The following is a 14,071-nucleotide window of genomic DNA, read 5'->3' on the forward strand; positions in this document are numbered from 1 at the left end:
ACAAAAAAGACTTTTCCTCTCTCTGTTAAATCTTAGCTCACATTTGCAGTCTAACACCAGCTCTGGCAGGTACACATTTCAAATCTGACATATTGTAATCACAAAACAGAAAATAAAATTATTTTTCTACCCCTTGTTGTCTGGTCATTATTCAAATCTTGTTGGTCCCAGGCTCTGGTTGTCTTCTGATAACTCGTTTGCCAGGCTCTCCTTCTTTCTCAGTGCTAACCATCCATCTCTGTTCTCCCCTTCTATTTCCCTTCCATCCCCCAGAGGTCTGGCATCTTCCCTTTTTTCATCTCCATCCATGCAGCTGCAACGATGGACCCCCACCATCCCCAGATCCACCATCTCTCCTTTTCTCAACTACCCTTTCATCCAGCATCTCTCCCTCCTAACCCAGTGTAACATTCCTCCTTCCCTCCTTTCTGCCTCCCCCATCCATCTCACCCTCTCCATGAGTCCAATACTTCCTGCCTCCTGCATGCTTTCTCTCTCTGTCCTTGCCTCTTCCCTCAAGTGGCAATCCTCCTTCCCATCCCCCAACCCAACATGTTCTCCCCCCTGCACCATCTCATCCTCTCCTCCAGTGTGTAGCACCTTTCTTTTTCCTCCCTTTCTGCCAAGTCCAGCAGCACCTCTTCTCCCTTCCTTTTATGTCCCCCCTGTCCAGCAGTACCCCTTCTCCCTTCCCTCGCTCTGTGTACTTCTAGACCAGGGTCCCCCTCCTCCGGAAGACCTGCATGTTCCCCCCTTCTCTGCAGGTCCTCCGGCTTCCCCCCAGGCCTCCCGCTCTTACCGCAGCACTGCCGCTCCTGCTTTAGGAAGGCACGGGGAAGAGGGTTGGTCACCAAATCGGCTGGACTGATTTTTTTTTTATCAAATCGATTCGAATTGGAAATTGGGCAGCACTAATGGGAACCACTGTCTAGCTTAATGCAAATGGAAATTAACTGTTTAAAATAAATCTAAGGTAGGCTACCAAATGTTCCCTAGTATTTCATTCTGAACTGATGATTTACTTATTTTGAGCCATTCTTCACTTTATTTTGAAGGTGATGGGGAGGGTTAGGAAGTAGGAGTGTTTTGTTTTCTTTGAAGTGGCTTGATTTAGTTTGTATTCCAATGTGAGTATTTTTAGATAAATTTGTGCAGTTTTGTTTAATATTTGCTTGCCAGTTTAGAGTACGCAAAGACCTGCAAAGTGTGAAGTGAGTGTATTAGCTGCATCTTTATAAGAAGCTGACTTAAGAGGGATAGGTCAGTTGTCTTATCTGTCTTCAGTCTGCATTCCTGCTGTATCGCAAAGGAAAATGAAAGTAATACCCTGAAATTTACATGGTCATTAAGCAGCAAGTTTTCAGGCATGTTCTAAAAAATTATGTTTTTCAGAAATTAAGGGCTAGATTCACTAAGGACACCAATCGTGTCCCGACCACTTTGCGATCACTTAACGATCCTGACCCGATTCACTAACCTTACTCCAGATCTGATGCAAATATAGGCAGGAAGTGAATCACTAAAAAAAAAAAATAAAAAAAAATAGGGATACCAACTGGGCTGGCCGATCAAAAAATAAGCGACTGCTGAGGACCAGTCACTCAAGCCCTTTCCGACTGCTCTCTCTGCCGCCCTGCTCTCTGCCCCGACTGTCCTTTCCTGCTCTCTGCCGCCCTGAAATCCTGCCTCTCTTCCTCTCCCCAGAGCCTGTCTCCCTTGTTGGATGCTTCTTTGGAATCCAGTTCTTCCCCTCCTTGCTTAGCAGCGGTGGAGATGCCCTTCAGTAACCTGCTCTGCCGCCCTGACTCTGCCTTGTGCAAAAACCCTGCTCTCTGCCGCCCTGCCTTTAAGCAAATGCCAAAAAAAGCCAGCCAACTTTTTTTTTTTTCTCCTGTTACTGCCTCTGTTAAGTTTTCTGCCCTACCTCTCCTGCTCTCTGCTGCCCTTCCCCGCAGTGTGAGCCTGTGGTTTTAACCCACGGGTTTAAAGCGGGGCTGTACTATGGGGAAGGGCAGCAGAGAGCAGGAGAGTCGGGGCAGAAAACTTGTGAGTAACCAGCAGCCTTCGTTGGTGCGTTTCCTATCCCCCTGTAGCATGTTCTGTTCCAGCTCCCTCCCTCCCATTTTGACCTCGTTGTGGAGAGCCAGTGCATGCACAGATCATCTACAGGCATAGAAGATGGTCTACGCATGTGTCAGGATCGGTGAAGAGTGATCTGTGTGGTCGGTTGGGGGCATGATTCCGATCCATGACCTTACTCAGTCTAGCCCTAAATGTATACTACTATGATATTCATATTTTGTCGAATCTATTAGCGCCATGTATGTTGTTTGTGTGCTTAGTAAGTGTTTTTGCTTGTATTATGCTGACATTGTATTATATCGTATTTAAATTCCAGTGCTGTTAAGTATTTTTTTCTGAAACTGTTTTATGGTAGTCCTAATAAGTTTCAATCTGATGATTTTGAGTTCACATTGTTCATTGTATTTGTTTATATTTGGTCTTTTTATTACTGCTATATGTATTACTGTTAACAAAATTGTAAGTTTTATGTTGAATTGTACTTGCTGTATACCGCCTTGGGTGAATATCTTCATAAAGGTGGTTAATAAATTCTAATAAATAAATAATGTCCTTTCATTGAAAAGAAAATGCTCCTTCGGAAGCAGCTTGCAAAAGTCAAAGGCAATATATAATAAATATCCCTGACCCCGCCCCCCCATCCCTACACAATACTCACTAGGAGAATGGCAATTTTATCTATCTTTGAAGCATTCTGTACTAGAGGCCTCATTCGCTAGCTACTAGTATGTTAATCACTTAATAAATAGACCTTATTGAGAATAAAGGGGCTTGTATAAATATTTTGGCATGCTTCCCAAGTGTTTGCCACATTTAACGTTCTGTCAGAAATAAGAGTGGGAAAAAGTTAAAAGAAAAAACTGTAGCCACATTAACAAGCTAAAATGTAAAAATGTAAAATTTAGGTATCAAGAGCCTTCCTTTCAATTACATATTTTCCCTTTTCTGCTAAGCCTGGTAACCTTTCACTGTTTACAAGTTATCTTATTATAGCAAGGCCTGTCTCATAGAACAGTAATGAAAAATTACTCATGTAGTGTACTTATTTTTAGCTCTTTGTATTATGCTTGAATAAAGGAAACTTGAAATTTCATTAAAAGGCAAGAGCTGTAAGAACCAAGTTTATAAAGCAGTGGTAGCAAACTGATTATTATGTGACCAAGTTGCTTTTTTCTCCTGTGGACTGTTGGACTGAAGTCTAGCTTTTATGTAAGGTTTGTTTTGTTATTGTGTTAGCATACTGAAAAAAAGTAGCAGCACCTAGTGAACAAGAGGCTACCATGATTTCCTTCCTTCTTTATTGCAGGCCCACTGCCTGATGGATGGGAACAAGCCATGACCCAGGATGGAGAGATTTACTACATAAACCATAAGAACAAGACCACTTCTTGGCTAGACCCAAGATTAGACCCACGCTTTGGTAAAGGCTTATCTTAAACGTATCGGTTCTAATCAGTTTTAGTTGTTTGCCTTATGTAATATCCAAATACTATATAATCATATTCCATTATAATGTAATAGAGGCATAAAAGAAGCTATCATTTATATTCCTCTCCATTTTATGTACCTATGAGTCATTGTTAATATCTGGATGTCTAGAATTGATGTTTCCATATACAACACAGGAAGGGAATCATATTAACACTTGGCATTTGAAGCGACTAGCCTTTCTGTTACCCAGAAGTTTAAGTGACAAACGATTTTCACCAAATAAGTTTCCTATAAAAACTTAAAACAGATATTGAACTTCATATACCTTTTTTGTCCTTTGTATAACTTATTTTTAAAAGTTGCTTGAAAAATATCACACTGCTTAAAACTTAAACAAGATAATTTGTAGTTGTGATTAGGTAAGCTGCTTTTATGGTTTGTACAATTTGAAGTAAAAAAGTTTACCGCGGGGTGCTGCATCTAAATTACTTGCAGTTTTCTGGGAAGTACATTTTGTGCCACATCCATTTAGCTTTGCTTAAACATCCAATGTTCTTTTATTTTCTGATTTATGTAGGAAAAAGTAGGCTTTGTAATCTTGATAGCTTCCAGTGACTAAACTATTGTTCACCAGTTTGATCCCAGAATTTAAGATCTTGGAAGTGGAATTTGATTCATTATAAATCTGTACTTGTGATGGCCATCCATAAAACACTGAAATGTTTTACTTTGTAATATAGTTTCAAGTTTATTAGATGGCTTGATTAACCGCCTTAGACAAAGTTTCTAAGCGGTGAACATTTAAAAAGCTACATAGCTTAGGTAACAAAACAGTCCATACAATTAATAAATAAACTTATTATACTAAAAATTAACATTGTTTAACACAAGGTAAGGAGGGATGAAATACAATTTGTAAAGTAAAGAGGAGACATCAAAGGGAAATACAAAAGGGTAATAAGACATTTAAGGGGAATAAAATAAGCAAAGCAATAAAATAAAAGATTAACTTGCAAATGCATCTCTAAAAAGGAAAGTTTTTAATTCGTTTTTAAATTTTACAAACTCTTTCTCCTCCCGTAAAAACATAGGGAGGGCGTTCCATGTTTGCGGTACCGTACAAGAGAAGATAATTTGTCTCCTTGTATTGATAATTTTTAGAGAAGGAATAGATAAAAGATTTTGTTCGCTAGATCTCAAGGTTCTCTTTGCAGAATAAGGGATAAGTAATCTAAATAAAAATGCTGGGGTCTTATTATATAAAGTTTTAAAAATAATTGTACATAATTTATGCGTAATTCTGTGCATAACAGGAAGCCAGTGAGCCTTTTTAAGGAGTGGTGTTACATGATCAAACTTTTTGGATTTCGTTATTAATTTAATTGATGCATTCTGAATGATTTGTAGTCGTTTTATTTCTTGTAAAGCAATTCCTTTAAATAGGGAATTACAATAATCGATTTTAGATATCACCAGAGAATGAATAAGTATATTTAGTGCTTTAGGACAGAGAAATTTAGAAATTGAACGAATTTTCCGCAATCTGTAAAAGGTAGTTTTCACAATGCTACTGATATGATCGTGAAAGTTAAGTTTGTTATCAAAGATTACTCCTAAAATTTTTTTATTTTTAACTAATTGTAGAGGGACGTTTGAAATTGAAATAGGAGTAATAAGAGAAAAACTATCCTTCCAGGGAAAAAGCATGACATTAGTTTTTTTAATATTAAGAGCTAGTCTGTTTTTGTCCAGCCAATGATGCACTTGCTCTAGTTTTTCATTAATAGCCGAAATTTCATTTATGTTGTTCTTAACTAATGGGTGCAATAATTGTATATCATCGGCATAGGCAAAAACATGAAATCCAATGGATTGGCATAGTGTCAGTAGTGGAGCCAAAAAAATATTAAAAAGCAAAGGTGAGAGAATAGATCCCTGAGGAACTCCATGTGTAATATGTGAGGGTGAGGATGAGGATTCATTGAAAATAACTGTGGATGTGCGATCCTTAAAGTATGATGTAAACCAAGCTAGAACTTCATCTGTAATCCCTACAGAATGAAGTCTATCAAGGAGTAATTGGTGATCAATCGTATCAAACGCTGCTGAAAGATCAAGCGAGGTTAATAGCACCGATTGATGATGATCTAAGAAGTATTGAATAGAAGTTGTCATACCAATAAGAGAGTGTTCCGTACTATGGTGCTGTCTAAAACCTGTTTGATTTGGATGTAACACATTGGTTTGTTCTATAAACTCTGAAATTTGGTTGAAGACAATTTTTTCAGTTAACTTTGCCAAAAATGGAATGTTTGAAATAGGTCTGAAATTAGTTAGATCAGTTGGACTAATATTTTTTGTTTTCATAATTGGTCGAATATATGATTTTTTCCAGTCTAATGGCACTATGTGTTGGTTTAAACTTTCTGTAACTAGTACGAGAATCTTAGGTCCAAAGATGTCAAAATATTGTTTAAGAATTAGAGGTGGTATTTGATCAGCTTTGGAACCCTTGATGTTCAGAGTTTTTAGAATAAGTTCAATCTCCTTTAGGCTTGGTATTTTAAATATATAAATAATATATTATAAATATACTGTGCTTTTTATATATACATGGTGCAATAACTAAGTAAACCACTTGAAAACTCCAAAAAATTCTGCAAAAGGAATTTGAAAGATACAAACAAAGAGGCAGTGCAGTCAATAGGTTCTCAGTGAGGTGTTTGGCCAACCCTTGAGGCAGAATAAAAACGCCCTATAAACCAAATGGAGATATAATTAGTGATAAGGGGATATCCTCAGTGTGAAGGATTAGCGAGGGGAGGAGAACCTCCAGCACTTAATACAACAAAGTAGCGGCAGTAAGCCACCACCTGCACATCATCACTGGATATCACCCGTGTGCTTAACCAAATTAAATAATCAAAAATATACAATCAAAATTATACAGTGAATCAAAAGTGAAACACACAATACAGGGAGGCCAAAACACCACTCTAAGAACCCCCCAGCCAACTCCACAAGAAGTAAAACTTAGCTTGAATTTAAGAAAAGATATGTCTTTCCAATATCAGCAGGTCCAGGAAAAATTTGTATAAAAGACCTTGTTCTCTGGGCTGGGTTCTACCAAGCCTGGTTTTGGAAGCAAAAAGTCCCTTCATCAGGAACCCATTCAATGAGAAGAGCTGAAGACCTCAGAGTCATGAAGGAGAATCAGTCCAAGCTGGCTGGAGGAGAGGCGGTGGTGGCTTACCGCCGCTACTTTGTTGTATTAAGCGCTGGAGGTTCTCCTCCCCTTGCTAATCCTTCACACAGAGGATATCCCCTTATCACTAATTATATCTCCATTTGGTTTATAGGGCGTTTTTATTCTGCCTCCAGGGTTGGCCATACACCTCACTGAGAACCTATTGACTGCACTGCCACAATAACTAAGTATACATTAGGAAAATGGAAGTAATGATCCAAGGTCATATTTCGTTAAAAACCAGAATGGTGAAAACAATAGAGGCAAAGAAAGGAGCTTGAGAAGAAACAAGAGAAACGAGCAAGTGAATTGAAAATCATAATAGAGGTGCAAAAATTTTCCAGGCTCAGAAGCAACCCTTAAAATAGAGGCTGCTGGTAAAGGTCAGCAGAGCATTTGGAACGGTATGGAGAACAAAGTAATAGATTATGCGATAGTAAAAATGCAACTACAAGAAAGAGGAGCTTGTCAGAGCTGATGAATTAGCATGTGGCATCTGCTAGAAAATTAACTCCAAAGACTTCTCAAACCTCTCTTGCTTTTCTAATCCAGTGTGATATTGCTGAATTGCTTAACCTCCTCTTCAATTACTGTTAACCGTATGTGCTAATTTAGGTCCTCTGTTCCAAATCTTTAAACATACTAATCCATTCATTGATCATCTCAAAAATCGACTACTGTAATGCTTTATTTAAAGGAATGGCCCAAAAAGAAATCAGAAGATTACAGATTATACAAAATACATCTATTAAATTAATTATGGGGGCCAAAAAGTTTGATCATGTCACCCCTCTACTGCAAAAAGCTCATTGGCTCCCAGTTGCGCACCGAATATTGTATAAATTAGCTTTACTCACCTTTAAATCATTGTTATATAAAACTCCATCATTTATTTATAAAGACTTAATTCCTTACTCTTCTCAAAAAACTTTACAATCTAATGAACAACTGTTATTGGTTATTCCTTCTCTAAAATTCATAAATACTCGAAGACAATATATCTTCACCGTTACTGCACCACAAACATGGAATTCTCTCCCACTATATTTAAGGGTAGAGAAAAATCTTGAAAAATTCAAAAGCCAACTTAAGAGCTTTCTTTTTAAAGACGCTTTCAATACTTAATTGAAATGCTAATTGCTCTTTATTACTTCCATTTATTCCAGTCACTTGAAGATTTCTTTTACAAATTTATTTCGTTTTTCCCCATCCTTTTGTAATTTACCCTCAATGTTCTCTCCTTTCCTATTATAAATTGTATTTCTTTCCCCTCTATCCTAGTGTTTCCTGTAGTAATTTGTCTAGTATTTTAATGATTTTTATATTTTTATTTATATTATTGTTATGGTTTTATCCTGTATTTTTCTGTATATGTAAATCGCTTAGTAATTATGATAGGCGATAAATCAAATATTGAATAAACTTGAACTTGAAACTTGAAACTTGCTCTTAAGGCAGGTTCAATGTATCATTATGTAAATATCCCATAGTGCTATCTTTTCTACCGCAGCTGTTCTAGTTTTAAAATCGGATAGTATAGAAAACCTATGTTTGTTGGGCAACTTTTAAACACTGTGGGCAGGACTGCTAACAGTCTAAAGCACAGGTAGTTATCAGCATAACCATGAAACTCAAAGTAAGGCTGTCTGAAACATCTTACATATGTACACACACATACTCTCACTCTTCGCAATTAAGTTCATGAACTCACCTTCGAAGTATTCTCCTTGGGAAGCTATGCACCAACACCAGTACCTAGTACACCCTTCAAAGCAATTTTGGAACTCTTTCTCTGGAATGCCCATCAGAGCTGTCATCGTATTATCCTTGATGTCCTGAATGTCATCAAAATGTTTTCCTTTCAATATTTCCTTTATTTTCGGGTAAAGAAAAAAGTCACTGGGGGCCAGATCAGATGAGTAGGGAGGGTGTTCCAATACATTTGTTTACTGGCTAAAAACTCCCTCAGAGACTGCTGTGTAATCTGGTGCATTATCGTGATCCAGATTTTCAGTTAAGATTTTCTTAACTTTCTCTATTGATGTTTACTTGGTCTGCTGTGCTTCTCGCAGTCAGTTGATGATTTAGATGCACAATTCGACAAATTTTTGCAATGATTTTTTTCAGTTCTGTTTGTTATTGGCTTCTCCATCAGTGACGCTTTCTCTCCCCTCAGAAAAACATTTAATCCATTTGTACACTGCCGTTTTTTTTCATGGCATTATCCCCATAAACTTGTCCCTGATTTCACTTCCACTCTTGCCAAGTTTAAGAAGAAATTTAATGTTTTATTCATTGCTCTAATTCAAGCTCCAATATTCTTACAACGGCACACAAAAACATGCAACAATAATGAACATCACTCAACAAGACACTACCACACATCGACACTTCTCACAGCTGTGAGACACTGATATACCAATGTTATGAAACCTTACTGAGCTGTTTGTACAGTGCTACCAACGTAAGCATATGGTGGCAAGTTCATGAACTTAATTGTCAGATATATATATCAATCTCTATCTATCTATCTATCTAATTACCTCTGATGGTCACTAATTTCAATATTTATATTCAGCTTTATCAATCAGGAGCTTAAGGCAGATTCCAAAAAGACTAAAAAAAATTCTCAAATGTACAAAAAAGTGAAAATATCACTTACGCAAAATAAGCCATAACAAAATGAAATAGTAAATAGAACAAACCCTCAGTTAAAATACTTTTGAAATATCTTCAAATCACATCTAAAACACTTCTTGCCCTGGAATGTTTCTACTATTTGGGTTTTTGTCAAGTACTTTGACCTAGACTGGCGTCCATGAAGACGGGATACTGGGCTAGATGGACCTTTGGTCTGATCCAGTAAGATTATTCGTAAGACTGTAAAGACAATGGTAGGGAATTCCAGTACTGTATATACTCAAATATGTCAATCCGAATATAATAACAATAACTTTATTTTTGTATATCGCCATAGTCAGTTGACTTCTAGGTGGTTCACATCGAAAGAAGGCTGGACATTCAGCGAATTACAAATGCATGAGGTGAATGTTACAGAAGAAAAGGGTTGTAGGGGAGGGAAATATAAGAGGGGTTGAAAGGGGGAGGGAAAGTGAGAGGGGTAGGAATTGCCTGAAGATTGCTTCGGGTTTGTAGGGGGGAAAAAGAGTAGTGAGCGCGGATTGGTCTGTTTAGGTGATGAATTTGTCAAACAGAGTGGTTTTGATATATTTTCGGAATGCATTGTAGGTCTGTCTGGTTTTATTTATGCAGTTTCCCAGCCAGGATTGTTGTCGGTTAGCTTGGAAGTCAAGACCCCCATTTTTCCCCCCAAAAAGGAGGAAAAATGGTTGACTCGAATATGTTGGGTGGCTTAATAGTCAAGTGTCCTACCCTGCCAGGTTCTGCGCGCAGTCCCCCTCCCTGACAAGTTCTGCACCCAGCCCCCTTCCCTCCCTGCCCTGCACTCAGTCCCATTCTCTACCAGGCTATGAACCAAGCCCCCTTCCCTGCCAGGCTTTAAACACTGTCCTACCTTCCTTCCCTGTACCCTTTTCCCCCTTAAAAAGAGCCAACCTCATCAGTGATGTCACAATGGCTTGATTGTCCCGTACTCCCCTCTGCCCTCTAACCCAGCCAGCAGATTAACCCTTCCTCTTAACTTAAACCACCTAGTTGTAGACTGGGACAGGAGGGATCCCTCCCGTCTCCTGCCCAGCCGACACTAATAATTACCACCCTCCCTCCCTCGCGTACCTGTTCCCTGGTGGTCCAGCATGTATCCCGCACTGAAATCCTTTAGATTGTAAAGGTAGTAGCCAGCTCCCGGCCAGCCCTGCACCGCTCCTTGATAGGCTGCAGCAAGTTCTCGCGGCATTCATGGTAGTCTATCAAGGAGCGGTGCAGGACTGGCCGGAAGCACGAAAAGCTCGCTCTTGCGTGCCGGTCTGGGTTCGCCGCTGGCTACTACCTTTACAAAGGATTTCAGCACGGGATATACACTGGACCACCAGGGAACAGGTATGTGAGGGAGGGTGGTAATTATTAGTGTTGGCCAGGGCAGGAGACGGGAGGTTTCCCTCCTGTTCTGCCTAAGGCAGGCCTGCAGGAAGTCCAGGAAGGTTTCGGGTGGTCACTGGGGGATGACCCGAATATAAACCATGACCCCCATTTTTGGGCCAATTTTTTGGCCCAAAAATCCCGGTTTATAGTCTAATATATACGGTAATTATGGGCCCTCCTTGTTAGTGATTTCTTCAATGAATCTTTCAAACAAAATTACTTAGGCAAATGTATACCATCTGAATTTGCCCATATATCTCAAATTACAAAGGAAGATGTAAAACCTTTAAAAAGTCCTTCATTTAGGCTGGTGCTAAGCTGTGCAGAATTTTGAAAATATATAAGTAGTTTAAGCGTTAAGATTGCCTTGATAGGCAATCAATGCAGTTTCTGTAAAGGAGATATGCTATTCCATCTTGACACAAACAAATTAAGCTGCAGTATTCTGCAAAATCTATAATCTTGACAACAATCTGGCTGGCAAGCCTAACAGAATGATGACTCAAAAAATATATCGCTATAAGGGAAAGCAGGATAGGGGCAAAAATTTCCTATCGATAACACTGTTAGGTGCACTAAACATCAAAGGAACAATTGAATATACCGAAGCTTGGGACGTGTGGACGGATGCGGGAGGGGCTGCCACTGCGAAGGGCTTTGGTGGGGGAGCCAGCCAGACCGCGAGTGTGGGGACGTTGTAAGCACGGATTGGTCAAGGAGCCGCCGCTTCCGAGGCTTTGAAATTGCTCTCCCACCGTCACTCCCTCCCGCCCCGGCTCTGCCTCTGCCCCTTCCCAGGTTCAAAAGCAGGAGAGGTGGTCATCTAGCACCCATTAATCTAACGGGCTTAAAAACTAGTTGAATATAATTTAGTGACTGCAGGGCTCTCAGTGTGAGGTGATAAGCTTTATGGGTTGGATCAACAACCCACCCAGAGGCTTAAACATAAAGGCTGAAACGCAATGATTTCAACTACACACCATTATGGGATCCCTGCTTGTGTGCTCTACATAGAGTGTGATAACTGTGATATAACCAATCAAAAATAATATTTTATTAATATAGCCTGAAGAAAATTTTTGCCCCCACCTGTAAACCTGACAGAAGGACAATCGGCAGCTGTTTCAAAAAGAAATATCAAATAAATCCATTAAGTACCACTGGACAAAGTACTTAGAGAGTAAGCTGTAAAATCCAGGAATAGTCGTCACTCCAATAAAGAATTGTCCCGAGTTTTCAAACAGTAGTTTCAAAGTTGCTAGACAAGTCCAACCGGGCTCAGTGTTGAGGCACAATGCTCCATCAGGGACTGCTGAATTTCAGCCAACACCTGATAACACGCTGGAAATGCTGCCACTGACCGCCAGGTTACAGAGAAGAGGTACTGGGCTTTGAAACTACGTTTGAAAACTCGGGACAATCCTTTATTGGAATGATGACTATCCCTGGATTTTACAGCTTACTCGCTAAGTACTTTGTCCAGTGGCACTTAATGGATTTGTTTGATTTTTCTTTTTGAGACAGCTGCCGTTTGTCCTTCCGTCAGGGTTACAGGTGGGGGCAAAGATTTCCTTCAGGCTATATTGATATTAATAAAATATTATTTTTGATTGGTTATATCACAGAGTTATCACACTGTAGAATGCACATGATGGTGTGTGGCTGAAATCATAGCATTTCAGCTTTTACATATAAGCCTCTGGACGGGTTGTTGATCTGACTCATAAAGCTTATCACCTCACTCTGAGGATCCTGCATTCACTATTTAAATTATATTCAATTGTTCCTGTGATGTTTTGTGCACCTAATAGTGTATCGATAGGAAATTTTTGCCCCTATCCTGCTTTCCTTTATAGCGATATATTTTTTTTGAGTTTTTTTAAATACCAATGTGCTATAATTGGGGTCATTGATTAACAGAATGATGAAGCAGTAAACCAGATGAGGAGTTATGATTGCCTAGACTACCTTTTGCAAATGTTTCTGAGAACAATAAGTACTAATCTGAGGAATTGGTTGTAAAATTGTAAGCCCCTGCTAACTACTAACATGATGCTCCATAGTACGAGGAGTCACACATCCAGTATTTTGATGTTAGAGAAAAATGATAGCTCAAATTGGTAACAGGCCCACCTGTGGGAGCAGCATGGTCCTGCAAACCCACCCACAGTTTTGTCTTTTCAGGATTAATTTTAGTCTTATTACATGTCATCCACCAATGATTTTTCCCAAAGCATTTATCCAAAAATGCATAGTTTTGATATTTCAAAACCAGTTAAGGAACTACCGGTATAATAGCATAGGGAAAGGGAATGGGATTTGTATACTGCATTTTTGTGGTTACAAATTCAAAACAGTTTACATATATACAGGTATTTACTTGTACCTGGAGCAATGGAGGATTAGGTGATTTGCCCAGGGTCACAAGGAGCAACACTGAGATTTGATCCCACAACCTCTGGTGGAAAGGCAGCAGCTTTACCATTAGGCCACTCCTCACCTCCTCCTAAATTACATAGGAATCCCTTTACTAAGTAAACTAAAGTAAAAATGGCCTTGGCCTATTTTATACTTATGCTGTAAAATAAGGATTTTTATTTTTACTAGTCCTGTACTAACTTTTTCCCTTTAGCATGTGAGACTGGCAAAAATATTAATGTGCCATCTCCCATGTAGGAGGCAATAAATGCCCTCATGGTACTTGTGACCTGGATTGACCACTTTGGAAACAGGACACTAGGCTAGATGGACCATTGGACGGTTCATAGACAAAATCTGAGCACAGACAACTGAGCGCAAGGTTAACGGCGCGCCGAAGAAAAGCACTATTTTAAAGGGTTCCGACAGGGGGTGTTGGTGGGGAACCCCCCCTATTTTACTTAACAGACATCGCGCTGGCGTTGTGGGGGGGTTTGGGGGGTTGTAACCCCCCTCATTATACTTGAAACCAAACTTTTTGCCTGTTTTTTAGGGAAAAAGTTCAGTTTTAAGTATAATGTGGGGGGATTACAACCCCCCAAGCCCCCCACAATGCCAGCGCAATGTCTGTTAAGTAAAGTGGGGGGGTTCCCCCCCACACCCCCTGTCGGAGCCCTTTAAAATAGTGCTTTTCTTCGGCACGCCGTTGTCTCGCGCGATTTAGTCCCGTCACCCCACTGGTCTGACCCACTATGATTATTCTCATGTACTTATCTACTTACCCAAATTTTGTATGTGGCGCTTTGCACTGTGTGTGTTTAACAAACCTAA

The 14,071-nt window shown here is 39.5% G+C and overlaps 1 protein-coding gene across 10 annotated transcripts in view; it reads left to right on the plus strand.

The window, feature by feature from the left end:
• The window catches only part of YAP1 (Yes1 associated transcriptional regulator), a 245,165-nt gene that overhangs the window by 130,428 nt on the left and 100,666 nt on the right, over window positions 1–14,071 (plus strand). For 6 of the 10 annotated variants that reach the window (XM_033949240.1, XM_033949231.1, XM_033949230.1 and 3 more), the window contains one exon: window positions 3,389–3,502. The exons of the other annotated variants lie outside the window; for them this stretch is intronic. In XM_033949240.1, coding sequence (XP_033805131.1) covers window positions 3,389–3,502 — 114 coding nt within the window. The remainder of the gene's footprint in view (window positions 1–3,388; window positions 3,503–14,071) is intronic. 10 annotated transcript variants of the gene reach the window in all.

This window comes from Geotrypetes seraphini, chromosome 6, assembly GCF_902459505.1.
Source record: "Geotrypetes seraphini chromosome 6, aGeoSer1.1, whole genome shotgun sequence".
Taxonomy (NCBI): domain Eukaryota; kingdom Metazoa; phylum Chordata; class Amphibia; order Gymnophiona; family Dermophiidae; genus Geotrypetes; species Geotrypetes seraphini.